Raw genomic sequence first — 25652 nt, 5'->3', positions numbered from 1 at the left:
AAGGCCGCCTGCAAGCCGGCAAGAGCGGCGCTACCGTCAGAAGTCGCTGAGGTCATGGCAACATGCTCAACAAACTCCAGCTCCACTTGCTTGCTGAGAATTTCCGAGATTGGCAATGAGAATGTGATTGCCAAGTCGCAAAGAATAGAGCATACCGCCCCAGCAAGTGCCTGGTAATAACTTGGTTGTACACGAGTGATGCACACAAGCGAGATGGTGAAGGTAAGATCAATACCGATTGTGGCACAGAGCATCGACGGCACAATGAATGACCAATACCGAAGTGGTGTCGGACAAAGCGCCAATAGCAGAGGTGCTGCGACCCACGCAGTACCCGATATGCAGAATAGGATTTTCGGTGAGACCAAATGCAACAAGGCGCCTCCGCAGACACAGATTATCATGCCTCCAAGTGCTGTGGGAGTATACCATATGGCGAGTTGAGCTCCACGAATCCCGTCAGGCAGTCCTGTTGCAATAGGATTCTGCAGAAATAAAGCTGAGTCATACAACCAGACTCCGTATGATGCGTAGAAGAACAGACACGCTAGTGCCAGGATTCGTACCTCTCTGGCCTGAAAGAAGGCCATAGGTAGCAGGGGTGATTGGGCGACCCAGCCTTCAAACCACACGGCGACGATGAGGCATACGAAACCTAACAACAGTGGTCCAAGTACACGAGGCGAAGTGTAAGCCCCAAATCCAGTCTCGGTGCTCGTGTAGGGAATCACGGCGAGCCCATACGTTAACGACAAGAGGCCTGAAGTGATCAGACATGAACCAATCCAGTCCATCTCCAGCTTTATCCCCGGATTGAGTATCTTCCGACTAGGCGCGCTGAACTTGGCGAGTGTGGCGGCGGTAGCGGCAAGGATGGCTGAGATCCAGAAGTACCACGAGAGGCCATCCTCAGGGAGAACACTAGCTACCATGAAGCCTGAAAAGAAGCCAAGAGGAGCACAACCGGCGTACAAACCCAGTACGATGTTCTTGCGGCGACCTTCATCATATCCGTTTGCTACGAGGGCGAACGTCGATGGTGTGAAAAAGGCTATGGCCAGGCCCTGATTTGCTCGGCTGACGTCTAGCCAGATGACGCCTGGAGCGAGACCTGCGACCAATGACCAAACAGCAAGCCAGAGTACTCCCGTCATGAAAGGGTAAAAGCCTCCATATTTGTCAGAGATCCTCGCTGCGATGAGTAAGGAAGCGCTGAGGATGAGGGTGAGGAGCGTTGCCGGCCAAAATAGGCCTGTCGATTCGGCATCCGCATCCGTGGTTCTAGCCAACATGCGAGGTAAGGCAATAGCGAAACCGGTGATGAGAAATTCGGCCAGGAATTGCGTCAAGCAGATGGCAGTCACGAAGCTGATCTCGGAGGTCAAGGACTTGAATTTACTCGTTGCTTTGAGCTGCGACAGCCCACTGGAGCTGGTGTGGTCATCGCTATTTTCGGTGTGCTGCGACAGGTCAGAGGTACTGTTCAATGTTGGTCCCACATCTGACAACATCTTGAGGGACATGCTGAAGTCCGGATGTCCAGTCTGGGTCGCCAATCGGGTCGGTCCCATGTTGAAAGCATGAGACGGGGCGAAGTTTGACAAATTTTCGCGGTCGTATCGTACGAACGTTATCGTTCCAAGCGACGGCGTTCAGCACGACCGCGAACATGACGCCCATATATGTTCCTCTTGAGCCACCCGGAGACATCAGTCGCACCTCTCACAGAGACCTACCGACATAGTCGTTGGGCTAGCCTGCGTGCAAACAATGAAAGTAAAATCCTGAAGTCATCAAAGGATATTTGTTTGCAGAGGTCGATCAGAGTTCCGCATAGCTTTGTGCTGGCCGTCATTTGCAGGGGTAACAGTCGCGATGCTTGTCTATCAGCCGGCATCGTCCATATTCGGACCAGGGGAGATTACGTCCAGGTTGCTTTCCGAATAAGGACAGTGCTGCAAATCCATGAAAGAATGCACAGTGACCTGACTATCTTTTCAAAGTTGCATACCGCACGTCTCCGCTTTGTGTCCTCACGCTCCGCCGAAATATAGAATTTCCATTCCGGAAAGCGATCGTTCCGATATGTGAGACATCGTAACATGAAGACGTCGTCCACATCGCAAATCATTTCTCCAGATCAAGAAGCTGTGCTCCGGCCCTGCTAGGAAGGACATGAGCGATATATGTAGAGTGTTCGCCGAAGTGTTCTCAAATGTTGAAACCGCCATGCTCAGCAGCTTCAACAAGTCTCCAGAGTCCTGCCGATCGCGCAAAGGCAGTCACACTTTCAACCTCTTGAGGTTTGACGGCGCGGTTGATATCAGCGTATCGAATATGTTCTGCCACATCCTCTTCGCTGGTAGATTTATCGGAGTTTAAAATCTTTTGCGTCTCGGTACGTCCGATGCGTCGACTCTTGCCAACATGTGCTCTGGGAAAATACTGTTCCATAATGTGTATGTAGAGATCTCGACTCACATTTTGAGCCAACCATTCCACAATGCAACGACCCTCCTCCTCATACCCAGGCATTACCAAGTGCCTCAGTAATAATCCTCGCTTGGCTATGCCGTCGGCGGTGAAGCAAAGATCACCTACTTGGTCTTGCATGGCTTTGATAGACTCCTTGGCAACTTGTGCATAGTCATTCGCCTTGAGTAGCCGCTTGGACGTGGTTGTTTCCCAAACCTTGAAATCTGCGAGATAGATATCCACAAGCCCGTCCATCAGTGCGATAGACTCAAGAGAATCGAAGGAAGATGTGTTGTAGATGATTGGGACGCGCAGACCTAGGTTCCTGGCATGCAATATCGAGAGAGCAACTTGGGGGACTACATGCTCCGGTGTGACTAGATTGATATTGTGTACATTTCCAACATCCTGCAACTTGATATACCACTCGCCCAGCTCTTCTGGTGTCAAACTGAAGCCATTTCTCTGATGCGCGATATCGTGGTTCTGACAGAATACACAGCGTAGATTACAGCCGGAGAAGAAGACGCTTCCAGACCCGTTGTGCCCTTGTATACATGGCTCTTCTCCGAAATGGGGCGCGATGGTGCTCACGACCACGTCCGAACCGATGAGGCACCTTCCACGCTTCTCAAACCGATTCACACCGCACTGATGAGGGCATAGATTGCAATTGTTGAGGTGCGCGTATGCTTGAGATCTCTTTTTGGCCTCGTCGACAGACGACAGTAGCTGGTATCTGGGGGTATAAACGTCCAAAAGAAATGGTGGTCCCAGGCGGACTTCCCGACGCTGAAACCGCTGACTAATCGGGTTCGTGGTTGCTGGCCGTCGCACTCCGCTCAAGATGCGTCGTGCGAACATTGTGCGCCATTGAAGAATCACGATGTTGATGCAATAGAGTGTCGTTGCGATCGCGGAGGTTTCGTTTGTGTGGACGGAAGTACAACGCGAGTTTCGACTTCGCTGCCACCAAATGACGTGGGGCTGGAAACAACGCTTATCGCTTGCCACTGGACCATCCGAATGGAACGTACTGTATTACCAATCAATCAAGACGCATGAGAACTTAGATCCCTGACTCAAGTCTCTATGATATTCATGTCGTCTTTTAGCTGACCTCTCATATACCTCGTCGTCGACTCATGTACATTTGCAACACTTGAAATAAACCTGACTCTACTTTGAAATTTTCTGGAGCGAGGGGCATATATCCACGATCACGATGGCACCATATCTGGCCACAGAACCGCTACAAGATGTAACTGAAGCGCTGGATTCACAAGTACGAAAGGCGCCCGAGCTCGTGGCACCAGAGCCAGAACATTGTCCCGGTCCCGAATCACAAAATGCAGGAAAGGGTGATGCTTGTGCCGGATGTCCCAATCAGCAAATATGTGCGAGTGCACCCAAAGGTCCCGACCCGGACATTCCAATCATCACACAACGCCTCGCTGGAGTCAAACACAAGATCCTCGTCCTAAGTGGCAAAGGTGGTGTCGGCAAGAGCACTTTCACCACGATGCTTGCCCATGCATTTGCGAGTAACCCTGATAATATGGTCGGCATCATGGATACCGACATCTGCGGGCCGAGCATTCCCAAGATGATGGGTGTTGAGGAAGAGACCATTCACGTCACGAACTCTGGCTGGGAGCCTGTGTGGGTTAGCGACAACCTTGGTGTGATGAGCGTACAGTTCATGCTGCCGAACCGAGATGATGCTGTCATTTGGCGCGGGCCCAAGAAAAATGGTTTGATCAAGCAATTTCTCAAGGACGTGACTTGGGGCGAACTAGACTTTCTCGTGATTGACACGCCTCCGGGAACATCAGATGAACACTTGAGTGTGAACAGCTTCCTGAAAGAATCGGGGGTGGATGGTGCAGTACTCGTCACTACACCGCAAGAGGTCAGTCTTCTGGACGTACGAAAAGAGATCGATTTCTGCCGCAAAGCCGGGATTAATATCATTGGTATTGTGGAGAATATGAGCGGTTTCGTCTGCCCGAAGTGTACACATCAGTCCGACATTTTCCGTGCATCCACCGGTGGAGCTCGTGCATTGGCCAAGGAAGTGAGTATTCCTTTCTTGGGTGCCGTGCCACTCGACCCGCGAATCGGAATGAGCTGTGATTTTGGAGAAAGCTTTTTCGACAATTTTGGCGATTCACCTGCTTGCAAGGCCCTGAAGGACGTCGTCAGAAGTGTGGGCAAGAGCATCGGCACTAGCAGCATCCTGCTAGAAGAGTAGAACGATACTCCTTTGTGAAGCTTGACCTCGTCTCTGCTATCACTAAATAGCACGGCTGGTGAGGTCGACATGCGAAGAGCACGGAATCGATGGCCTCCTACCCACCTTGCATGAGACCACGTTGCGCGCCATTAATTCATATCTTGACGAATGGGATAGGCCCAGACATTCACAATGCAGGCGCTGAACAAGTAGCAAGCATCGCGGCCAGTGACGAGACATTTCACAATCACAAAACGGCCACCTGAAAGAGCTGCCGAGCGAAAATCTCAGCCATTCTCGCACCGTCCAGACTTCCCAGGAATCTGGATCTCATTCCACGATGCGACACCATCTCCGCTGGGCAGACGTGCGCACATCCGCAGTATGGCAACGATGGTGTTGCTGATAAGACGTATCCTTCTGGCTTGCGTTGTTGGATAGATGCAATCTCGCTTCCTAGCTGGGTCAGAGGCAAGTCGTCGGGGCGGCAAGTCAAGCGCATCTTCGCTTCGAGCCTGTGCAACCAGCTCACAGATTAAATCTTGACCGGCTTACAGAAAGTGGTTCTTGACAGATCCGGTAGGCCGTGTGCTGGGCAAGGAAACGTCAGAGACATTGTGACCCGTCCTCTTGAAAGCTCGCATCAATAGTCTCTCCACGAGCAATGACAGCTATGCATTTGAGTATGGTTCTCACATTTGACTGCAAGTGATGATCAGGCACTCCGGAGTGTGAGACATGGACGATGGACTTGGTTGTTGACTTGAGTTTCCAAACATTGAACATACGCACAATCCGTTCAAAGAATAAAATCGATGATTTATAACATGCAAAATATATACAACAGATTTATAACGACTCCAACGCTATGCAAAGTACTCAGAGGAGAATTCCAAAATTGTGACAATTCTCGCCGCATGACATTGTATAGTTCATTTTCCCACCTAGAATCATGACGGTCATACTTATTCGTCCTCCTCAACCTCAGCAGTCTGTGAAATAAAGTCAGTGTGTGTTCAGGCCGGACAGAGATGTTATCAATCAAAACCTACGTTGTCGTGGAAATCACGGCCCTCCTTGGTCGCAACAATCATTCCGATGCGAATGACAAAGTCACCGAATCGTTCGCCCTCATTGCGCTCTAGCGCGTATCTCTTGAGCAGCGGCTTCATGATGGATAGAATCTCGTCCTCCTTGATCGAGCTGCGGTACAGCTTGTTGAGACGCTGACCGTGGTAGCCACCACCCAGGTACATGTTGTAGGCACCGAAGGCCTTGCCGACGAAAGCGACCTCGGCCAACCAGGGACGAGCGCAACCGTTGGGACAACCGGTCATACGCATGACGATACTGTCCTGGCGGAGACCGTTCTCCTCGATGACACCCTCGAGCTTAGTGATGAGCACCGGGAGGTAACGCTCAGACTCGGCCATGGCGAGACCGCAAGTTGGGAATGCCACACATGCGCTGGAAGAAAGACGTAGGCCGGAAAAGTTGGTGTTGTCCAACTTGTATTTCTTGAGCAGCTCCTTCATCTTCGGAAGCTCCGCATCGGAGACGTTTGACAAAATGAGATGCTGGTTACCTGTCAATCGGAATTCACCTTTGTGAGCCTTGGCGATGGCACGTAGGCCGGTCTTCATGGGGAAGTCGGCAGTATCCTCAATGCGACCGTTCTCGATGAACAGAGTGAAGTGGTTCAACCCCTTCTCATCCTTGAGCCAGCCGAAAGTGTCGACGTTGCTCTTGAACTCGAAAGGCTTAGGTGCTTCGAACTTCTTGCCCCAAAGCTCCTCCACCTTGCCAATAAAGACGTCGAGACCCATGTCGTCGATGGTGTACTTCAGACGAGCGTGCTTGCGGTTACCTCGGTCACCAAAGTCACGCTGGACAAGCATGATCTTCTCGCAGACGATGTGGACGTCCTTGTTGTCACAGTAACCGAACATGCGACCGATCTGTGGGTAGGTCTTCTTCATGTTATGAGTGGAACCCATACCACCACCAGCGAGGACGTTCCAGCCAGCAAGGTCACCCTTCTCATTGCGGATGGCAATGAGACCAATGTCGTGAGCGTAGACATCAGTGTCGTTGTGTGGCGGCACGGCAATGGTGATCTTGAACTTTCGCGGCAGATAAACGGGGCCATACAAAGGCTCAAAGTCCTGGACAGCGTCTCCGGCAACCTGAACAGCCTTCTCATCGTCCTCCTTCAGCCAGATCTCGTGGTAAGCAGTGGTGCTGGGCAAAAGGTGGTCGGATATCTTTTGTGCGGCATCGCGAGCATCGGCATGAAGCTTGCTCTGCTCGGGCAGAGAGCTACACATGACGTTACGGTTGACATCACCGCAGGCGGCGATAGTGGTCATGAGAGCGCGGTTGATAGCCTGCATGGCTGGCTTCAGTTTGCCCTTGACGACACCGTGGAACTGGAACGTTTGTCGGGTGGTAAGCTTCATAGTCTCATTGCCCAACTCGGTCGAGATATCGTCCATCTGCTCCCACTGCTTAGGGGTTGCAACGCCTCCGGGCAATCGGCATCGAATCATGAAGCTGTACGCAGGCTCCAAACCCTGTGCCTTTCGCTCGTCACGGAGATCGCGGTCATCCTGCATGTAAGTGCCGTGGAACTTGGTTAACTGCTGATCGGCAGCGCTGAGAGCGCCGGTCGAGGTGTCAACCAGACCCTCGGCGATTGTCCCACGAAGGAAGTTGGATTGGATCTTGATGTCCTCGTTTGTCATTGGCGCGGGCTCCTCGGGCAGACCCTCGACATTGCCGACACCAAGAGCATCCCACAACTTGGGCTCCCACTCGATGTAGCCAGTCTGGTATCCATCGGGATCTTGGTCATCACCGAGTCCAATCTCCACGAGCTTCTCGCCACCGAGGGTAGTGAGGCGTGCGAAGAGATCCTTGCCAGGCTTGTTGTAGTAGTGCTTGTCCTGCTTCCTAGGCCAGTAATGCGAGTCACCCAGAGCGAAGACGGAGAATTTCACCGAAGCAAGGTCAATGTCCACGGAAGTCTTGACGGCCTCCCAGAAGTTGCGGCCATTCTGTGGGAATTCACCCTGGCCAGCGGTGGCCGAGATGAAGACAACGTTCTGCTCGGTGGCCAAATCCTCGATGGGGTATTCGTCCATGGCCATGACAAGTGTCTTGAGACCACGGGCCTTTCCACGGTTTGCGAGTCTCTTGGCGAGGTTCTCTGCATTTCCACCATCCGAAGCGAAAAGGACTGTCAATGGGGCGCCCTGCAGACCCTCCAAGAGTAATGCGTATGCATCCTTGGCCTTGCGCTTCTGGACCTTGCGAACCTCGGAGCCGTAAGACTCTGACAAGGTGGCGTGGAACTGAGGGTGGCGTCGCATGAGCTGCGAGATGTGGTTGTCACGTCGCAGGAACTCCTTGAGCTCATTCTTGACTCGTTCAGAGTCAAGTTGGAAGGTTTCCTCTCCTTTCTCCTCTGCCTTAGGGTTCCATCGGTACAGCGGCCAGTAGCCAAGGTCGACAGCCTTCTTGGTCTCCTGCAATACTGTGAGCGGGCTAGCGGTCTCCTGGTCGTAAGGAAGGTATGCAAGGACGACGGACGGTCCCTTGAATTGTTCGGCTTCCAACATCGCTTGGAGAACCTGAGTGTAGCTGCTGTACACAGCCACGCTAGCAACGTATGCGTTGCCAAAGTTCATCGCGTAGAGTCCAATGTCCTTCTTGCGGCGTGCAGCATCTGCTGCGGCGCGCTCGCTGTATGGCGTCGAATCAATGATGAGCATGTTCACGTTCTCACCACTGGCAAGAACGTGGTGGACACCACTGTTTCCGAGATCGTAGCTCCATGCATCACTGCCGATCAACCACTGCGACTCGTTGTAGAAGAGGCCCTTTGAGCTCAGCAACTTGCTTGCAGCAGGCGATCCATCGGTGCTGAGGCGGGCGATGACCTCGGGCGCAAGCTTGTCAGCCTCCGCACCCTTGTCAGCGACGAGAGCCCATTGGGACAGCCATTTCTGTGGTGCGTTTGTGATGAATGCCTTGGACTTCACCAGAGACTCTGCCTCTGCAATGAATCGTGAACGATGCTCTTTCCGGGCCAAGATTGAACCAAATCCGTACTCGGGGCTTGATTTGATCGTGTCATTGATGCCTGCGTTGCTGGCCTTGAGTGCGTTGGCGATGTGCAGTCGCTCACCAAAGAGCTGATCGAGGATCTTCATGTAGGCGTTCTCGATGACTGGTTGCTGAAGACCGGCGGCCTTCTGCGCACCCTCATCTGATGGGCTGGGGCCAGTGGTTGCACCAATCTTCAGGCTCTGGATTGGCTCCTTCGATGTGAGGTTCTGGAAGATACCGCTCAGGGCCTGGGTGATGGTAGTGTATTCAATGTAGCCGAGCTGGTAACCCACAACCAGGGGAACCTCGTCAATCTTACTACTGGATTTCAAAGCCATCAAGAGATCAAGCAGGATCGGGCCCCATTTAGTGGTTTTCCGCTTGATCTGCTCCAACACGGCGATACGCTTGATTGATTTGGGTAGAACCTCGGCCAGGCGATCTCCCAGCCATGGCTTGAACAGAACCGGAGTGATCAACCCCACTTTTGAGAAGAAGTCTGCGGGTGTGGCGCGATCGAATTCGGCGCTGAAAAGACCAGGATCACTGCCAAACAACAGCAGGGCGTTCTCCGCAGTGGCAGGACCAGTGTAGTTGAAAGCGCTGTACTGACGACCGGTCGACTTCTTGAGTGCGGCCCAGATGTTGGTAGCAACGACATCCACATCGTCAGACGTGAGTGGCTTGGGCTGCGAGTCGGCGGTGGTAGCAGACTCTACGAGAGACGCGCCCGAACTGCTGCCTTCTTTGCCAGATGAGGAGGATGAGGAGGACGACGTTGAGGATTGTGTGGAGCTTTCCGTAGCAGGAGCAGCGGCAGCACCTGCTTCGGGCTTGGATGCCTTTGCGGTCGGCTCAGCAGTCTCGGTAGCCCGCGACGACTCATCGACGTAGATGTTGACATCCTTGCTCTTCACGCTCTGCAGCTGCCTCACGATGTTGAGGTCTAGGATCTCCGCAACCAACTCCCGGCTCTCGTTAGGAATGGGCTGATCCGATTTGCTGTTAGAGGCATCGAAGAAATGAACAACGCCACGTCCAGTGCGGATGGCGAGGGCGTGGGCAGTGAGAGCAAGGTCCTGAGCCTCCTGCAGGGTGTGACTTTGAACAAAGGTGAAGCCGGAATTGCGGATGCTCGTGATGTCGCTGTAGTCGGGGAAACCAGTGGGGTGTAGACTGGTGTGGATGACCACAGGGAGTTGTGCGAGTTTGTAGAGGTGAGGGATGCTCTTGATCAGGACATCACTGCTAGTCGTGACCGTCGTGATCTTTCCCTCTCGTGCTCTTCCGTATACGTCCAGCAGAGGGTCGGCGTTGTGTCGCACCGAAACCACCTCGGGCGTCTGCTTGCAAACCAGACTTGTGGCGTTGTTCTCGGCATATCGTCGCAAGAACGGCGAGAACTCTGAATCGGTCGAGAGGGATGGCTGGACGGAGATGATGGAATCGGACGAGAGGTATGCAATGCGTGCAACTGGACGGTATTCATGTCAGCATCGATGCTCGTCCGTGGATCAATGCGATCGTGAAGGGATGTGATTCTTCATGACATTGCCGAAATTGGTGGGGCAACTCACCAGCCTCGCCGGCCGTGATGATGGCAGCCATAATGATGCCGGGAAGTGTAGTTGGCTGCTCAGACAGGCACAGTAGATGATTTGTATCACGCGGGTGACATCTAGTGAAAGATGCCTCGCAATGGGTTGTCAGAGACTTGAGAAACAGTGGCAAGTGAGGTAAGTGAGAGTCAACCCGAAACCCAAGACATGCTCGGTGACATTTGAGATTGGAGGCAACGGATTTTTCGCATCGGCTGTATTGCCCTGCGGCATCGGCATCGGCAGCAGGGCCAGTTCGCGCTGTGAGGAAAAATCTCCCACCTTTTTGTCCTGAATTGAGCTCTAGGCGTGCATGGACGACGCGCTGATTATCTTTCCCATCCGTTCATTGGACAACCCACGACTTCGCATTGGGATGGCGCAATGCTCGTGGGCGACGGCGGCTCTTTGTCTTTTGCCCTGTCCAGCTGTGTCTCATGGATTCCACCAAACAGCTCGATTCTCGCCCGTCACCATGGATAAGGGATTGCACAACAACCAAAGTCATATATACAGCACTGTAGGTGAGTACCTACCTGGGTAGTCTGATGCTTCTGCACCCGACTGCCTAGATGTTGCAACGCAAGGCTCTCGTGCAAAACTTTTCCGCCCACGCCGCTGTCGCCTCCGTCTTTTCCTTCTTCCAAGGTTCTCTAGCTCACATGGGCTCGGTTCGAGTCCCTCCTGGAGAGACCCATGTGAGAGACAGATCTCACCCAGATCTGTTTTCCCCACTACCTCCGATCTTAGTGCATTTTTGGGGAGATTCGCCTCATGCACACAATATATTGGAGGCCATCAATGACGAACAGTATCCATCGCGCGCGTGTTCATGCTATTGGAGGGCATCCGCCTGTTGGACACGCCATCCTCTCTATCTCTCTCGCACTCGCGTGCACGATCGAGTACCGCATCTCACTGCTGGCACTGCTCCACATGTCAGTACGGGTCAAATCGGACGGCCGAGAGCTGAAGAACAAAAGTAGATGTATACCTATACTCTACCGTCTGAGGCAGACAAATGCGCAATGGCTGTATTATTAGTCACCAGACCTGACTGAACCAGGATCGGATTAATCATCGAAGTACCCGGTCGTATTTGACCGATGGCGCTATGAGCAGATTCCGTGTCCAGTGAACACATGAGGACAAGTAGATGTCTGCTCGGACTCGCAGTTCAAGTTTGGTCAACCACCTGGGCATTTGGCACGGGTGGGAGTATCGCCGCGGGTCTGCGTGCGAAGGAAGTGCATACGTATAACTGGCTGTATGCCACATCTGTGAGAGCAATGGCTGGAGTCATGGAAGCCCCCGAAACTTCATTCGTCCCTGGATATGAAGTAAAGTCCTACAGAAGTGCTCGCGGTCCAACCGCCCAACGCATAGGATCGCACGGGATATCCGTGAAATCCCCCAGCATGTCCCGTCGCTAGTTGGATTCTTCAGTGCTGCATGCATGTACTGCTTGGATCAATTGTGTATGACCAGTCCTCATTCGGAGGTGTTTCGCCCCAAGGGTTGTGATTTCGATGACCTCAGCATAGGGTTTGGGTTGTTCATTGCCGCAAACGTCGAGGCGCAACGACACAATTATTATTATTACATGCAGGTGGTTGCTGATTGCCAGTGTACGTGCTTTCCGTTCCTGGTTGACAATGCGGTGCCAACTCCGGTCAGTCAAGATATCCATGGATTGTGAGACTCTCCGAATCGTGCACTTTATTACAGCAACACCGGGCGACAATTCATTATGTGATCGCTGAATCCATCTATCCAATGTGTTGCCCTCACTCTGTTGAATTGTATTCGTCTACAAACCTTGGATGCCTACATGCTCACCTAACTGCGTCCAGCTGGGTATATTGCATGGATGCGATGCTGGTATTATTTCACGACTAGAATGCTTGGCTGCTCACAGTATGGACCTTCAGCCGAAGCCTGAAGAATCTGCCATATGTGGTATGATACTCCAGGCATGAACGAACACCAGCATAGGTCGAACCAGACAGCTCAACGCGGAGGCGCTGAATCCGTCCTTATACATGCAACGAGCAGCTGGCCAGACGTGTCTCGGAAACATTGATGCACGAATGTTTTGAAATTTGGTCGGCCCCGAACAAGCCCAAGCCGAAGCATTTATCACGCATTCGGCATCCTGCCGCGGGCTCAGGAACTCCGCGTTTAAGGGCGGCCCAAGCGCGTATTATGGCGAATTCTTCGTATCGGTACTCATGAAGACCGTCAAGGTTTTAGAATAGTACTGACGAACATCAGGATTCCGAGGCTGGCGATCTATCTCTGCTCGGAGACAGAACAAGTAAGGGGTCCATTTTGACCTTCGCGTCTTCGCAAGGAAGTAGGAAGAAGATATCGCGAGAGACCGGGACGCGTTTCGAAAAAGACATGACCAAGGTGTTCTTATTATGTATAACATGAGCGTGATTGCTCGGTACAAAGAGGGCATAGCGTCCCAACATCACCGACCAAGCAAAAGCCGAGGGATCGCCAGCGCAGGGTCCGAGATGGGCCCTTCTCAGAATCGGAGAACATGCGGGGATTGTGGAGAACTGAGAGGAGATGTTTTGAAATGTCTGCCGATCGGCGCCGACATCAGTCTAGGTGGGAGCCGGTCAAGCCAGTATGATTGCACCATCTGAGGAGGCATGAACGTAAAAGCAGAGGTCGGGAGGAGTAAATAATTTCGCGAGCTGCGACGGATTGGAGTATTGTACAGTATCACGGGCAGCCTGAAGGTGGAGGAGACATCATCCCCTTCCCTTTTCACATAGAGATGCACTGTGTGCAGACCACCTGGGCAATCGTGGAGAAGAGTAGCAAGGTCTCAGCAGGGACTCTGCAGCACCTGCGTGTCTGGGAACAAGGTTTTCCATCAAACACCGTAGTGTGGCACGTATGGTCAGCATCGGTAGTGGATCAGAAAGGGTCATCAGGACATCTATGTCTCGACAGTCTTGTTTCCACAGGCGCGCTTGTTCCATACAAAATGCGGTGATATGCACGAGAATGTCGATCCAAAAGCAGGGCGAGGAGTGGTCGGTAAATCACCGAGCGACCTGCATGCCGTAAAAGCTGCGTCTGCCGAAGTCACGGGATCGGAACACTGGGAGCTGCCCCCGGTGTTGAAAGATGTGTCACAGGGTCTGTCTTATGTGGGATGAAAGCAAGCCTGGCCGCCCGCCTTGCGGAGCAAAACGGAGACTTTGTTCGGGTCGAACAGCCACGCAGCCTTGGAGTACAGAGATTTTCGTCATGGATCATTCTCTAGTGTGGGCGGCGTTTGGCAAATTTGGGGGAGCGTTCCGAGCAGTGCCACCGCCGCGGATGGGAAGCCGTCGCCCTTGCTCCTCGACTTTACGGCCGACGGAGGAAATACTCCATGGGTACTGTATTCATATCGAAACGTCTGTCGGACGATCGAATTGACCGTTGTGTGTGGGATCCGAGAGTACGGTACGATACGAGCAGATTCCGAGGATCTGTTTTCTTCCCCGAAATGATCGCTCAACCTCGCTATGGAGACAAATCAAATGCGGGCGTTGCTGTCGCTTGCCATGTCAGCAGAGATGAGATCGGCAGTGGCTTGAACGATGCCCGAGCACTCACAAGATGTCTGTTCGAAGAGCAGGATGATTGTGCCCGACCGTCGCATAATGGAATAGAGCATGTGAAAGGGACGTATGATGATGACCCCGGTCACACTGTCGCTTTCATGACCGCCGAATGCTACGACAACGTGACGAGGTGGATGGACAGCAAGGTAACTTACGGTCACCCACGGCGAATCCTCGCATTCTGCCTCGTCAGCTGCTGTCCTGCGGTGTAGTACCGTACATCAAGGCCTCCTTTCGTGATCATCGCTCTCCGGCCAACGAGCCGGTCGCGAGATGTGATGACACCCTGAACGGAAAAGGCAGGACAAAGGCTAACCTAACGCATGTGAAGAAAACGTTTTCCTTTACTATTGCAGTAGGCTGGTTGGATGAAACCGTACTGTTGAACCTTGGATGCCCGGTTGTCTTGCTCGGCCCAGGACGAATCCGCGGTGTGGCGGCATATGCTCCAGCTGTCCTGGGCTGCTGTCAGCTGTGCCTATTGCGCATAGGGGGCGCTTTCTCCTTCCGAGGCAGCCCAACAACGGTCAAACTGTCAAACTGGGCAGGCTGCGCCTCCGCGGTGCAGCTTCACCCAAAAGGGGCGGTGACACACCGCAACGGTGGAACTGTGCTGTAAATAATCCGCACAGGCATGCCTGCATAGACAGGTTGGTACGCCTGGAGCGATCTAACCTCAGCGACTTGCAGCGGTTTTCATCCACAGAATTGGTAAGTTCTTCCCAGATGTGGGGGGTTGGTGGCTGCCGATCGTTGCGACTGGCCGCGGCATGCTCGGTCTACAAAGCCTAAAGGCAAAATGTGTCCTTGCGCCGAGCCAGCTGAGCGGCGGAGTTCCCCGACAAAGGAAAGAGGCCTAACGGGAATAACAACAGACTCGTGGGAGTGTTACATTGCTGGTGGTGGTGGTGGCCGAAGGAGGAGGCGGCATATGTAAACCGTTCACATATATCACCTGGGATCGCCGCACTCTTTTCCTTCGTGTGGGAGAACCCAGTCTCAGACCTCGTCCACCATCACTGTGATATGATTCGGACGTGTCACAATCAGATACAGTCAGCTCACCTTGATCAGCCGTCCTGCTGCACGATCCGTCGCATACCTGCAAGACTGCGCCTTATGTACACCGTCTCGTCACGACACATACAAATGAACAACCGCCGCCCGAACGACTGAACCTTGGATTTTCAAAAACCGTCCTCGATATATTATTTCAGCAGCAACAACATCCACTGCAAGGAAGCAAAACCGCATTTTTCACAACAACAAACTCCAATACGAAAATGTCTTCGTGTTCTTCGACCGCCGTCAGTGAGGGGACGCCTTCCACATCCCCCACAAGTCAAGGGCAAGCCGTCATCGGCTTTTTGCCGAGGTTTACATCCACCCCTACGTCAGCGCCCATGTCACGATCGACTTCACAATCCTCCCAGGCTGGTTTCCCTGGCTTCACCCAACATGCCGGCTTTTCCAGCTGGCCATATGGTTCGGCGCATCGTAGGACGTCATCTAGCACCCCGAATTCTTATGTCAGTGACGAAGATCTCTTCGGCGACGATGACCTTGGCGCATACCTGAGCGAGGCCCCCGCTCCACCGCGCACTGCAGAGGAGTGGGCGAACATGTGCGCGAACCCACCCCCTGCGCCTCCGGTACAGCAACAGCAACAAGTCAAGTCGCGAACTTCCAGCATCGCCGTGTCCAACCGACGACGGACAAGCTCTGCCTACAAGCGCATCTCATGAAGGGATTTGCCAGCAGGACAGCGGGTCATACTGCTGTCCATCATTCCAATCTCGACCGATAGTGTCACAAAAAGCCGACAGTTCACGCGCATGACAGCGTGCCGTCGCAGCGCCCCCCGCGTCCTCCGTCCGACACAGTTCAACAAGGACGCCGTCGCGGATGGTCATAGCATTGGCCGGATGCAACACGAGCACAGTCTCGAAGCGCTCCGCTACCTCCCGATGCAACTCGTGTGTGATCTCGAGAAGGGTTGATCGTGCATCCACGCTACTCGCCTCATCACACTGAGTGTGCACGCATCATGCCTCCCACGGGCCATCCGAAAGGGTTGCCTTCGATCATCACATTTATCAAGCATCAATCGTCGGGCACCAAGTATGCACAGCACGAGGACTTTGTCACGGACCTCGCAGCATATTGGACCACTTCGCATTCGCCATCGGCATTTTCGCGGAGGTTGAATTATATAGGAGAGTGCACTCTAGATAATGACATCACTCATATCACATTGATTCATGATCTCCGTCGTTCCATTCCACCGCACGTCATCTACTGTATATAGATACACCTATTGCATCCACAGCATAGTATCCCTGTTGTGTATCCCACCAGCAATTCTACACGTCAGACTCGTTTCTGCGTAACCGTCAGAGCTCGTGTCCACAGGCGACGGAGGGCCGCAGGTGACAACGAACGGAGAATGATTTGGCAGGTCGCACAGCATACACTTCAAAGCTGATCCTCCTGTAATCATAACAGAGCTACGAGAGTTGTCACGAGCGCTGTATCTTTCGCACATGGCGCATCGATCATCACGGACAGACACGCGCCCACGGCCTTTTCCGTCTGGTGGGCGCTTAAACACTTCGCTTTTGTCCCGCCACTAGCGGCGGGATCCTTGGGGAGCGAGCGCGCGAAACGTTGTGATATGTTCGCGTAGAAAAGTATTTATATCTTATCGCGAGTGATGAGTATGGTCGTTTCTTTATCCGAGGATGACGATGTGACGATGCGACGAGGTGATTGTCGTGTTTTATTATTAGCAGGCAGATGCTTTTTGTCACCTCGATTATGCTTTTCGGTCCCTTGTCTTTGTTACTTGAACCGCGTAGAGCCGGCACTACTATGGCGAAAGCGCCCGGAAGGTCGAGGTCTAATATTAGTACGGCGATGGTTCCTGATCAGCACTCTTGCAGCTGGCGATGTATATACTGTGTGTAGCATATCGTAAATTATTTGATGGCCTCTTACAGATGCTATGTTCTTGGTCTGGCTTGTATCAACGCCATGATACTCTTGCGCAAATATCGTTGCCCTCTTCAAGGGGAATCGCTCGATTTCATTGAGGGGTAGAAGTAGGTCTCCATCTTGCTGCAGGTGGTCTAGTCGCATTGTGACTACTGTAGTCACCTATGACGCTGATTATGATTATGATGCCCATTTGGGGAGAGATGAACGAGACCTCGAAATGTCCTACGCTAGGCTGTTCGCTAGTAGACAAAATGGTGCTGCAGTTGATTGGCTGCTGCAATGCCTGTGAAGATCGCATTTGATGACGATCCCAGTGGTCATGATCGATGACCACGAGAGGTAAACCCACATAAACTCAACGCCCCTGAATAAGGTAACCCTCGGCTCCTAGTCGAAAGTTCCATTTCTCGAAATCATGACAACCGGGTAGCTTCTGACGACGACGAGGTATCACTGCAGGTGTACATATGGAGCTGGGATGAACTGTACAAAGCACAAGGGAGATTGCACACCAAAATAGTGAAATACCTATACATTTTGCTTGGAGGCGGTAGAGTTCAATGTGATGATGTAAGCGATCACAGACTGTCCTGGTGCGATTCGAAAAGCAATGTGAAGATCGGCGCGTGGAGAGTCAATAAATGAGAACTGGTCGTCTCAGATGTTGGAGCAGCCGAAGTTATCAATCAAACGGACGAGGCACAGGTCTCGTTAGATGTGGTTTACCTGCGGTGAACATGATATGACAACCTTCACCGCCGCCAAATATTCTTGACATCACGCGCCTCCAACTCTCTTTTGCGCGTGTTATCATTCTCTAGTCTCTCCAGCGAAGTTGTTTTTATTATAATTCTTGCTCACCTGGGCGTTCATCACGCTTAGCCGGGCTCGGGAGAACTCTCACCGAATTTCCATCACACTCCCCGTGCGCCACCAATCACACGCATGTCACGCATGTGCAGGTACGCAGTTCGCGACTTCCCGCTCCACGCTATCTACCTAGGCATATTAGTACAAGGCGCTTTATTAGCCGATGCGCCAATCAATCCTCTGTCCATGCGATGTCCATGTTGTTCTCGAACATCATGCTGTTGGGTCCCGTCGAGATGATGCCCGTTGGTTCCTCCACGAATGATCGCGGAGTGCGTGAATACAGGCCTCCGACAGGTCACAACGGCAAGAGTCCATCGTTCGGTCGACGACTACTGTGTTACTGTGTTACTGAACTATCATCGCGCCCGCGGCCGCCTCCGAGGTGACCGCCTAATTGTCCGGGTTAGATTTGTGTAGCCTGATTCCCTGTTGTGTCACGACCAGCGCATCGTCCCCAAGCGAGATCACGTTCAAAGCGAGTGCCAGCCGGTCATGAAACGCCCCGTATGTAGAACAAAGAGAGGTCCATGGTGCTGGATTATGATTACAGTATTTCATCTTTGTGGTGGTAACATGTACGACCAGCATACGCGCTCAAATCCATGCCACTACGGCATGTGTTGTACATACAGTATGAGAGAGTGTGTGTGGAGACACCTATAATACGCCCTGATGGTGATGTGATGACTTGTTTGGTGTGCGGTTGCACGGATGGGAGAGGTCTGCAAGGGCACACCCTGCTGCACATTTCAGGCCTTTCCTGATACTGTATCACGCACAACCACCACGACGACGCCTGTGATATATCCGTTTGATTTGGCGAGTGCAGTAGATCGGCCTCACCAAAGCCGGGATGCGTTCAAAATATACCTCAACAGCATATCATTTGCTGCAGTGAGCCGGCCTGGAGACGACCAGCCGACAGTAGTGGCCATCGGTCCGGCTCCGCTTGCGATGAGTGCCCAGGTGTATTCGAGGTCGTTATTGGATCAAGGAGGAGAACAGGAGGTGTTGGTTTTCATCATGGCTGATTCTACCTCCCTGGCATCCTCATGACTGCTACTTCACCGAATGGATATTTCGGCCCTCACTACCGAGTAGCTCCAGTACATGCGCACCTATAAATGTGTAGTGCTCTTCCGGAATGGACAGAATTGGATGAGAAAGGAGTCGATCATATGTGCTATACATTAGACTCGTCCACAATCGGCCCTGGGATACGCGCCCAGCGCCGTGATTCGACCTGCACTGATTCCACTTGCTCCGACTGCCCGAAATAAGATTCATCGCCGTTCGAGAGGGCGTGAGTGCTTTTCCCATCCCCTCCAAGATGGTTCCGGTTTGGTTGGGTCTGCCCAAGTGCGTAGGTGTGTGAATGCGTGCGCGCGTGTGCAGTGATGTGAGTAAAATGATGGGAGATGTGTGATGACTTTCCAACCCGATCGTTTGTCCATGCCCATTCCGTCGTCGGCGGCGGTGTCTGTTGCAGCACGATCCATGAATGTGTGGACATTTACATTTTCTGTGCCGCACGCGTGCATATTCCCTCGATGAATGCCACGCAGAAGCTGGAACGATATCACTCCTCGTTACGACTCCTGGAAAACCTGTAGAATACCATACCGACTCTCTTCCTGTCCACCTTCTTCTCTTTCCTCCCATCCCGACTTTCTGTACAGTACACCGCCGCCCGTGTCTTCGTTTCGCCCTCCTCCGACCGCTCCCTCTCCAAGTCGTGTCACCGATTAATTAAGCGCGCACAAAGCTCGGGACGGACGGTCGGGCTTCCACCAGCTTTTCCGACACACACAAATCCATCCCATTTCCCGCGACCAGAAGAAGGGCCCACCGATTTCCCACCCGGGACTGCACGCATGTCTGAGTAAGTCAGTCCTTCACCGCAAAAAGAGAGAGAGAGATAGAGAGAGGACGATGAACATCCCTCCCACGGGTTCGGGTGTGTGGTGTGGGCCTCCTTCGCAGCGACCGCATCGTGATTTGGTCACACCAGTAATGAAGGGCAGAGGATCTCCACCCAATGACAGCCAGTCGATCCTTTTGGGCTCCCTCTCCGCACATTGCTGGCTGGCTGGGGGAGATCTCGAGCATGGACTTGGCAGCTGTCAGCCTGCACAGAGGAGGAGGAGCATGAGCAGCAGCAAGCATTAGGAGGAGGAGGATGCAGCAGCAGGACAGCAAGCATCGCGTGTAGTGTGTTAGCACCCGAGCTGACGCTTTTCCCTTAGCGGCGTCAAATGTCGTCTTTCGCATATCCTTCTCGTCTACGGACGCGGTCCGTAAGGTCCTCCATCTCAATGTCCTCTTCTATCTCACGGCAAGGCCCCTCCTACGCCGCCTCGCGGGCGCCCGAGAACAGAATCCCGCAATTCGAACCATGTGCTGCCACCGCCGCCTTTCTGCTCCTCGCCCAGCGGAACGAAATCCTCGTCCTCCACCATGATACCCTGGCCGTCGAGCGTCGTGTGAGATTACATGGAGAAAATGTCCTCTGGATCGTCGCCGATAATGTCAGCGAGCGCTCTGGCCGCGCAATCGTCAGCTTCGACCTGGGCAAGACGGCGATCGTATGGGACATCTTCACCGGCAAGGAACTTGCGCGCTTCTCTTCCTATGCGGACATGCGATCGGCCAGTTTCATGCGCAATGGAAATATCGCATTCGGTGGGATCCCTCTCTTCATGAAATCGGTAAAACCAATTCACTGCTAACTGAGAGCGGTGCAGGCAACGAGCAAGGTAGCGTCGTCATATTCGACCCGTCCACCTCCGAGCACGTCTCTGTGCGCACGATTTTCGATCCCATCACTGCACTCGCTCCCGCACCGGATTGCTCGACCTTCGCCATCGGCTACCTGAATGGCTCTCTATTGATTGCAACGCTTCAGCCTTCCTTTGCCATCCTTCACACTCTCAACACGAACCGAGCTCCCTCACAAATCACCGATTTGGCCTGGCATGGATCTTCTTCCAAATCAAAGACCGACATGCTAGCCGCGCAAACGGCGGATGCTGATCTGCGGGTGTGGAGTGTGCCCAAGGGCCCATCCTCAGAAGCGCCGAACATCATAAGAGTGCTCTCACGGTCAGAGGGACAACAGCAGGGTCCATGTTGGTGCGCCTGGTCCAAAAATGGGCGAATCCTACAATATGCAGAAGGGTGTGTACTCCCCAAATTTCCTACAGCTTTGAGTAGGTGATGTGGACTGACGAGGTTTTGTGCAACACAGAGAAACCCGTTCGTGGGATGTTCGTACAAAGAAGGTCACCTATGAGACCGTTCCGACCATTGAGGGTGTGGCCGGTATTGCCAACTACGGATCATCAGCTACTCTTTTCACACTAGGCCTGGATCACATGGTACATCAATACGACGTGGACCCCAGCAACAGACCGATGGAAGTTGCCAGTGCACAACACATTCCCAAAAACTCTCTGATGTCGCCACCGTCAACGCTGGAAGGCCGTGGGCTACGAAGCATGGCTGGCTCTTCAGTGACTGGGTTCACCGATGCGGAAAGCAGCGCCGACGAGGGACCGCATCCTTCAGCATTACGGAAGTTGATTCAAGGTGATTACGACCAAGAGGAAGAAGAGCGAGATGTCATCATGCCATTGAGCCCGCAATCCAGCCGAGCTTCATCGATTAGCTCAAGAAGTTCCGGAAGACGTAGTGCGAGAGGACCGAAGTATCGTTATGATCGTCCGAGTTCGTCTCGTGCCTCCAGCAGCGTTGGGCGTGACGATGCCACCGAGTTTTCCATGGGTCCGGCCACGAACGTTGTCCGCGATAGCATGTCCATCCGAACAGGCACGTCCACTGTATCTGCTGCACAATCTCGCCATTCCCGCCGGCCGGAATCCCGCACACGCAGAGATCACTCGCGAGCACCCAGCAGGGCCAATCTTGATACATCAACGGACCTGTTCCCGTACGCCATCGCAAGGATGATGAACAACAGTGAAGGTCCCAACGAATACCCTAATTGGAATCGTGAAGGCCTCCCCAATTCCGATTCTGTGCGAACCGAATTACTTCGATATGTCTTCGGCTGGCAAGGCGACGTGCAAAGCCTAATTCGAGAGGAAATACGACTTCAGCAAAGCGAACTCGAGGATGCTCGGAGATCAGACCGACCGGCAGATGTCGCATCAACCTCCAGTATCCTGCTTGCCAAATGGCTTGGGGAGATGGGGGCCGATGACATGGCAAACATGATTGGATCTGACGACATGTCCTCTACGGATTGGATGATGCTGGCTCTCAGCTCCCTAGGAGCCGATTCGCAAAAGAAGATGGGCCAATCTTTCGTGCAGCGTCTGTTGGAAAAAGGTGATATTCACCCTGCCGTGGCAATCCTGCTGGGATTAGGTGAGAACAATGATGCTATCGAGGTTTACGTCTCGCAAAAGCGTTGGTTTGAGGCAGTGCTGCTCACTTGTCTGACAAGCCCTTCGGACTGGGGACGCATCAAGCATTTGGTATTCACATGGGGAGGTCTCGAAATTGGCACACGAAGAGGTCTTGGTATGCGTTTGCTCAATTGTGGTACAGTAGAATTACCAAACGCATGGTTTTCGCCCGGAGCTCAAAACGCCGTGGAAGCGCTTTCCGCATCACGATTCGGAACCAGCCTCAACGCCATCGCAAGTCCCATATCAGCTTCTGGTCGAGTGACGCAGAAAATCAAGACACTGCAGCCTCTCATCACCAATTTCGGCCAAGACAGAGAAGCTGAAGAGGATGGTGGTATGACGACGAGACCCAATCTCGTGACCGCTGTCGGAATGACGCCCATGGAAGGCCGAGACCGGTGGGGCAGGCCGCGAGAATCTTCGCAGATCAGAACAGCAATCCCCGGTGACTTCAACAAGAAGAAGCGTCTGCCTTCCCGGTCAGATATTGATCGCCTCCGGCGCGACACCGAAGAGATTGCACCTATGACGGCGACTCGCGAAGCTCGATCACGCGCGGCGAGTCGCTCGGGCAGAACCTCGCAGATGAGTCAGACACTAGAAGCGACAGAATACGATCCGGACGAGCAATCCAATGTTCAAGGGACTAGCCATCTCCCATCTCCCTCCCAAGGCGTGTTTACTCGACAAAGATCCGACACCTACAACTCCTCCCGAGACAAGAAACCCGATGGACTTGCTGTGCAGATCCTCGCAACTGGACAGACCGCGCCGATGACTAATACCAGCAGTTTCACTGTCGGCAGCAACTACACAACCGCGGAAAGCGCCTTCACGTCGTACGACGACGACAACATGTCACGTGTCAGGGGACGTGCCGGAGATGGACAAATCAACAGCGTCAATGAAGCCAGAGCCGCAGCCAGGAAAGACCGTGCCGAGAGTCGTAAGCGTGGCGAAAGCCGTAAGAGAAACGAAAGTCGTGCTGGCCGCGCAGCCAGTCGGCCTCGTGACGTAGGGAGGACCAGGACAGGCTCGATCCAACCGGGCAAACGATCACCTTCTTCGCCAGTCCCAATGTCACCTGAAGAACTCGCAAAGGCAAGCGTGAACCGCGAGCCCCCGCCAGCGACCACGGATGATGAGGAATTCTACAAACGTGTCTCGCCGACGGAGCCTCGCAGGAGAGCTGGATCGGTCGCGTCGCGTAGACTGGAGCCTCCGATGGAGGGCGGCAGAAACACCGAGAGGGCAGCGCTCATCAGCAGTCTGGCTCCATTAGCGATCGATGACGGACGGGGAAGGAGTGCGGGTCGAGATATCAGCGCCGCGCCACGTTCTCCATCATTGCCATTGCTGTCTTCCAAGCGATACGGCGAAGATAATGACAACTCTAGACCCGCGGGACGTGATCAATCGACAAGAGCGAGGAGCTCGAGCCGACGACCATCTGTTGACCTTCAATCACGTAGATTCCGTGACAAGCGCGAGCCCTCCCAAAGCCGAGGACTACCCCTCCGAGAGGATGCTGAAACCTCCGCTCAGGATGACTTCCGAGCCATTGGACTAAAGGACGAGAAGGCGACTCCGTCCTGGGACACGGCATCGATGGCTTCCGAGGGACGTGTTCGGCGGACGACGAAGAAGGAGCTGGCGGCACAAGAACTTGAGGCTCGAAGACGATCACTAGCACGCCGACCATCTGCACCGCTGATCCCTCTTCCCGGAGATACACCGTCGTTCCGTCCTACCATGTCCCCGAGATCACAGACCGATCTTAGCGACAGCCCTTCGTCCTTCGTTCCTCCTGGCCGTAGTCATACGGTCGACCCCGATGCTATGTCACGACACGGTACGTTCACAAACAAGATTACCGGCACATCAACGACGTCTGCACCGATCGGTCTGCCAGCCACGCCCCGAGCCATGAGGCATCCCAAGTATATGAGTTCTGACCCGGATGAGCGAGACGGCTATGCGCACCCTCCCGTTCCCGGCATTCCTGTCCAGTTCAACGAATTGACCGGCGGCCCAAGCGCGTCTCTGACATTGGAAACCCTCAGTCAAGATTTGCTTGAGGTGACTCGGGATGGTTCACCAGGCAATATGGTCACGACTATTGCAGAGACAGACGATGCCGTTGGACCCCTCCTACCAGCGACAACATTCGGCCAGAAAGTGACCCCACCCATGCTGCGCTCGGCTTCTGCTCCTCCGGAAAAGCAGAGCAATACGTTCTCTCACGCTCGCCAGCAGTCTCGCAATTCACCTCACAAAGGTCCCGCAAACGACGCCCGATATGACCCCATGAATGCCTCCCAGGGACAGGGCAATATGTACGATGATGATTATCCTCCCTCGATGGCGCCACAGGACGACGGATATGGAGAGCATCCGCCGCCACCGCCGCCGCCACCACCACCGCCGCCTCCAATGCTTCCCGAGCTCCAGCATCTCGCTGGACCGCCCACAGACGGACTGGCCTCTGGTGTCATCTCGATTGCGATCGATGGCAACGAGCCCGTGATTGATGTAACATCTTTGGAGCCGACGACCTACCGTGCGGCGACAGCATCGCCGGGGAGCCACCGCCGCAATGCCCCAAGCAGCGACAGTTTCGGCTCTCGGATCCGAGGTTTAGGTGACCGCATGCGAAGCACTTCCAAATCGCGAGCCAAGATGTCGCCTTCGGACTATTCCGCCCCGAGAGCTCCGTATGAGACGCGGCTGGAAGGCATTCCCCGAGCTCAGTCCCCCTATGAGCAAGCTATGGCGGAGCAGTCGTCCATGCAACACCGTATGCATCACCCGCCTCTGCCGCAGCCGCCGTCTCACTTATACGGCGAGACGAAGCTCAATGAGACGACCATTCCTCCGTCCAGCCTGCCTGCTCGATCTGCCAGCGCCACAGGCTATCGCAACCCTCGTGAGGTTCGAGCGAACATGCCACCGGAGACTTTGCAGCAGGGAGTCTACCACCCGCGGAATGGTTCTGGTGGATTTCTTTGAGGGAAGATAGTGGTTGAGGCGATGATTCATTCGATTTAGGTTGAGATATGGGTGATTTATAATGTTCTTGTGCTTGGATGAGGATTTCGATATTTAACTGCATAGCGATCTCGGTTCTATCGTGGACCGTAGGAACGATATTTGTCATGGATTATACTCCCAACACTGCATCGACATATAGCATGTTCCAGGATGTCTCGTACGTGTGATTTCAATTCCTTGAATCATGTAAAATGGACGTACGTTAATCCGTATCAGATACTTTCCTTCTCTCAATCGTCGGCCGCTG

General features: G+C 53.5%; 9 protein-coding genes across 9 annotated transcripts; 6 read left to right on the top strand and 3 right to left on the bottom strand.

Annotated features, from left to right (window-relative positions):
- Positions 1-80: 80 nt before the first annotated feature.
- On the bottom strand, positions 81-1394 carry K489DRAFT_289672 (MFS general substrate transporter; the record flags this gene model as incomplete). The annotated part of the gene is made up of 1 exon (XM_033600157.1): positions 81-1394. A coding segment is annotated over one exon (1314 nt), but the record flags the coding sequence as incomplete, so codon positions are not given.
- Positions 1395-2211: 817 nt separating this feature from the next.
- K489DRAFT_321862 (putative pyruvate formate lyase activating enzyme) lies at positions 2212-3339 on the bottom strand (the record flags this gene model as incomplete). The annotated part of the gene is made up of 1 exon (XM_033601575.1): positions 2212-3339. The coding sequence occupies one exon, from the start codon at positions 3337-3339 to the stop codon at positions 2212-2214; it is 1128 nt and encodes a 375-aa protein (XP_033458599.1).
- Positions 3340-3700: 361 nt separating this feature from the next.
- K489DRAFT_322175 (P-loop containing nucleoside triphosphate hydrolase protein) lies at positions 3701-4729 on the top strand (the record flags this gene model as incomplete). The annotated part of the gene is made up of 1 exon (XM_033601605.1): positions 3701-4729. One exon carries the CDS (start codon positions 3701-3703, stop codon positions 4727-4729), a length of 1029 nt encoding a protein of 342 aa, XP_033458598.1.
- A 921-nt stretch (positions 4730-5650) lies between these two features.
- Positions 5651-10897, bottom strand: K489DRAFT_340717 (sulfite reductase-like protein subunit beta). The gene is made up of 2 exons (XM_033602270.1): positions 10399-10897; positions 5651-10295 (listed from the first exon to the last, which is right to left on the bottom strand). Exons 1-2 carry the CDS (start codon positions 10427-10429, stop codon positions 5749-5751), a joined length of 4578 nt encoding a protein of 1525 aa, XP_033458597.1. The 5' UTR covers positions 10430-10897; the 3' UTR covers positions 5651-5748.
- K489DRAFT_250822 (uncharacterized protein) lies at positions 10711-11450 on the top strand. Its single transcript, XM_033599957.1, has one exon. It carries the CDS (start codon positions 10992-10994, stop codon positions 11403-11405), a length of 414 nt encoding a protein of 137 aa, XP_033458596.1. The 5' UTR covers positions 10711-10991; the 3' UTR covers positions 11406-11450.
- Positions 11451-13816: 2366 nt separating this feature from the next.
- Positions 13817-14618, top strand: K489DRAFT_426322 (uncharacterized protein; the record flags this gene model as incomplete). The annotated part of the gene is made up of 1 exon (XM_033608286.1): positions 13817-14618. A coding segment is annotated over exon 1 (458 nt), but the record flags the coding sequence as incomplete, so codon positions are not given.
- Positions 14619-14971: 353 nt separating this feature from the next.
- On the top strand, positions 14972-15947 carry K489DRAFT_250683 (uncharacterized protein). The gene has a single exon (XM_033599953.1). The coding sequence runs from the start codon at positions 15335-15337 to the stop codon at positions 15794-15796; it is 462 nt and encodes a 153-aa protein (XP_033458594.1). The 5' UTR covers positions 14972-15334; the 3' UTR covers positions 15797-15947.
- A 3498-nt stretch (positions 15948-19445) lies between these two features.
- Positions 19446-19769, top strand: K489DRAFT_381552 (uncharacterized protein). The gene has a single exon (XM_033605152.1). The coding sequence runs from the start codon at positions 19476-19478 to the stop codon at positions 19668-19670; it is 195 nt and encodes a 64-aa protein (XP_033458593.1). The 5' UTR covers positions 19446-19475; the 3' UTR covers positions 19671-19769.
- A 398-nt stretch (positions 19770-20167) lies between these two features.
- Positions 20168-25601, top strand: K489DRAFT_381551 (uncharacterized protein). Its single transcript, XM_033605151.1, has 3 exons — positions 20168-20603; positions 20666-21098; positions 21169-25601. Exons 1-3 carry the CDS (start codon positions 20237-20239, stop codon positions 25361-25363), a joined length of 4995 nt encoding a protein of 1664 aa, XP_033458592.1. The 5' UTR covers positions 20168-20236; the 3' UTR covers positions 25364-25601.
- Positions 25602-25652: the final 51 nt, after the last annotated feature.

Source organism: Dissoconium aciculare, assembly GCF_010015565.1.
Source record: "Dissoconium aciculare CBS 342.82 unplaced genomic scaffold K489scaffold_8, whole genome shotgun sequence".
Classification (NCBI taxonomy): Eukaryota; Fungi; Ascomycota; class Dothideomycetes; order Mycosphaerellales; family Dissoconiaceae; genus Dissoconium; species Dissoconium aciculare.
This window is presented reverse-complemented; position numbering and strand designations above follow the sequence as displayed.

Excerpts from the sequence above, each read along its gene's own strand:
- K489DRAFT_340717 (XM_033602270.1), bottom strand. The coding sequence starts at position 10,429 with ATGGCTGCCATCATCACGGCCGGCGAGGCTG. Across the intron at positions 10,296-10,398 it reads CATCACGGCCGGCGAGGCTG|TTGCACGCATTGCATACCTC; the intron begins GTGAGTTGCCCC and ends AATACCGTCCAG.
- K489DRAFT_250822 (XM_033599957.1), top strand. The coding sequence starts at position 10,992 with ATGTTGCAACGCAAGGCTCTCGTGCAAAACTTTTCCGCCCACGCCGCT.
- K489DRAFT_250683 (XM_033599953.1), top strand. The coding sequence starts at position 15,335 with ATGTCTTCGTGTTCTTCGACCGCCGTCAGTGAGGGGACGCCTTCCACA.
- K489DRAFT_381552 (XM_033605152.1), top strand. The coding sequence starts at position 19,476 with ATGCCACGCAGAAGCTGGAACGATATCACTCCTCGTTACGACTCCTGG.
- K489DRAFT_381551 (XM_033605151.1), top strand. The coding sequence starts at position 20,237 with ATGTCCTCTTCTATCTCACGGCAAGGCCCCTCCTACGCCGCCTCGCGG. Across the intron at positions 20,604-20,665 it reads CAATGGAAATATCGCATTCG|GCAACGAGCAAGGTAGCGTC; the intron begins GTGGGATCCCTC and ends AGAGCGGTGCAG. Across the intron at positions 21,099-21,168 it reads ATCCTACAATATGCAGAAGG|AGAAACCCGTTCGTGGGATG; the intron begins GTGTGTACTCCC and ends TGTGCAACACAG.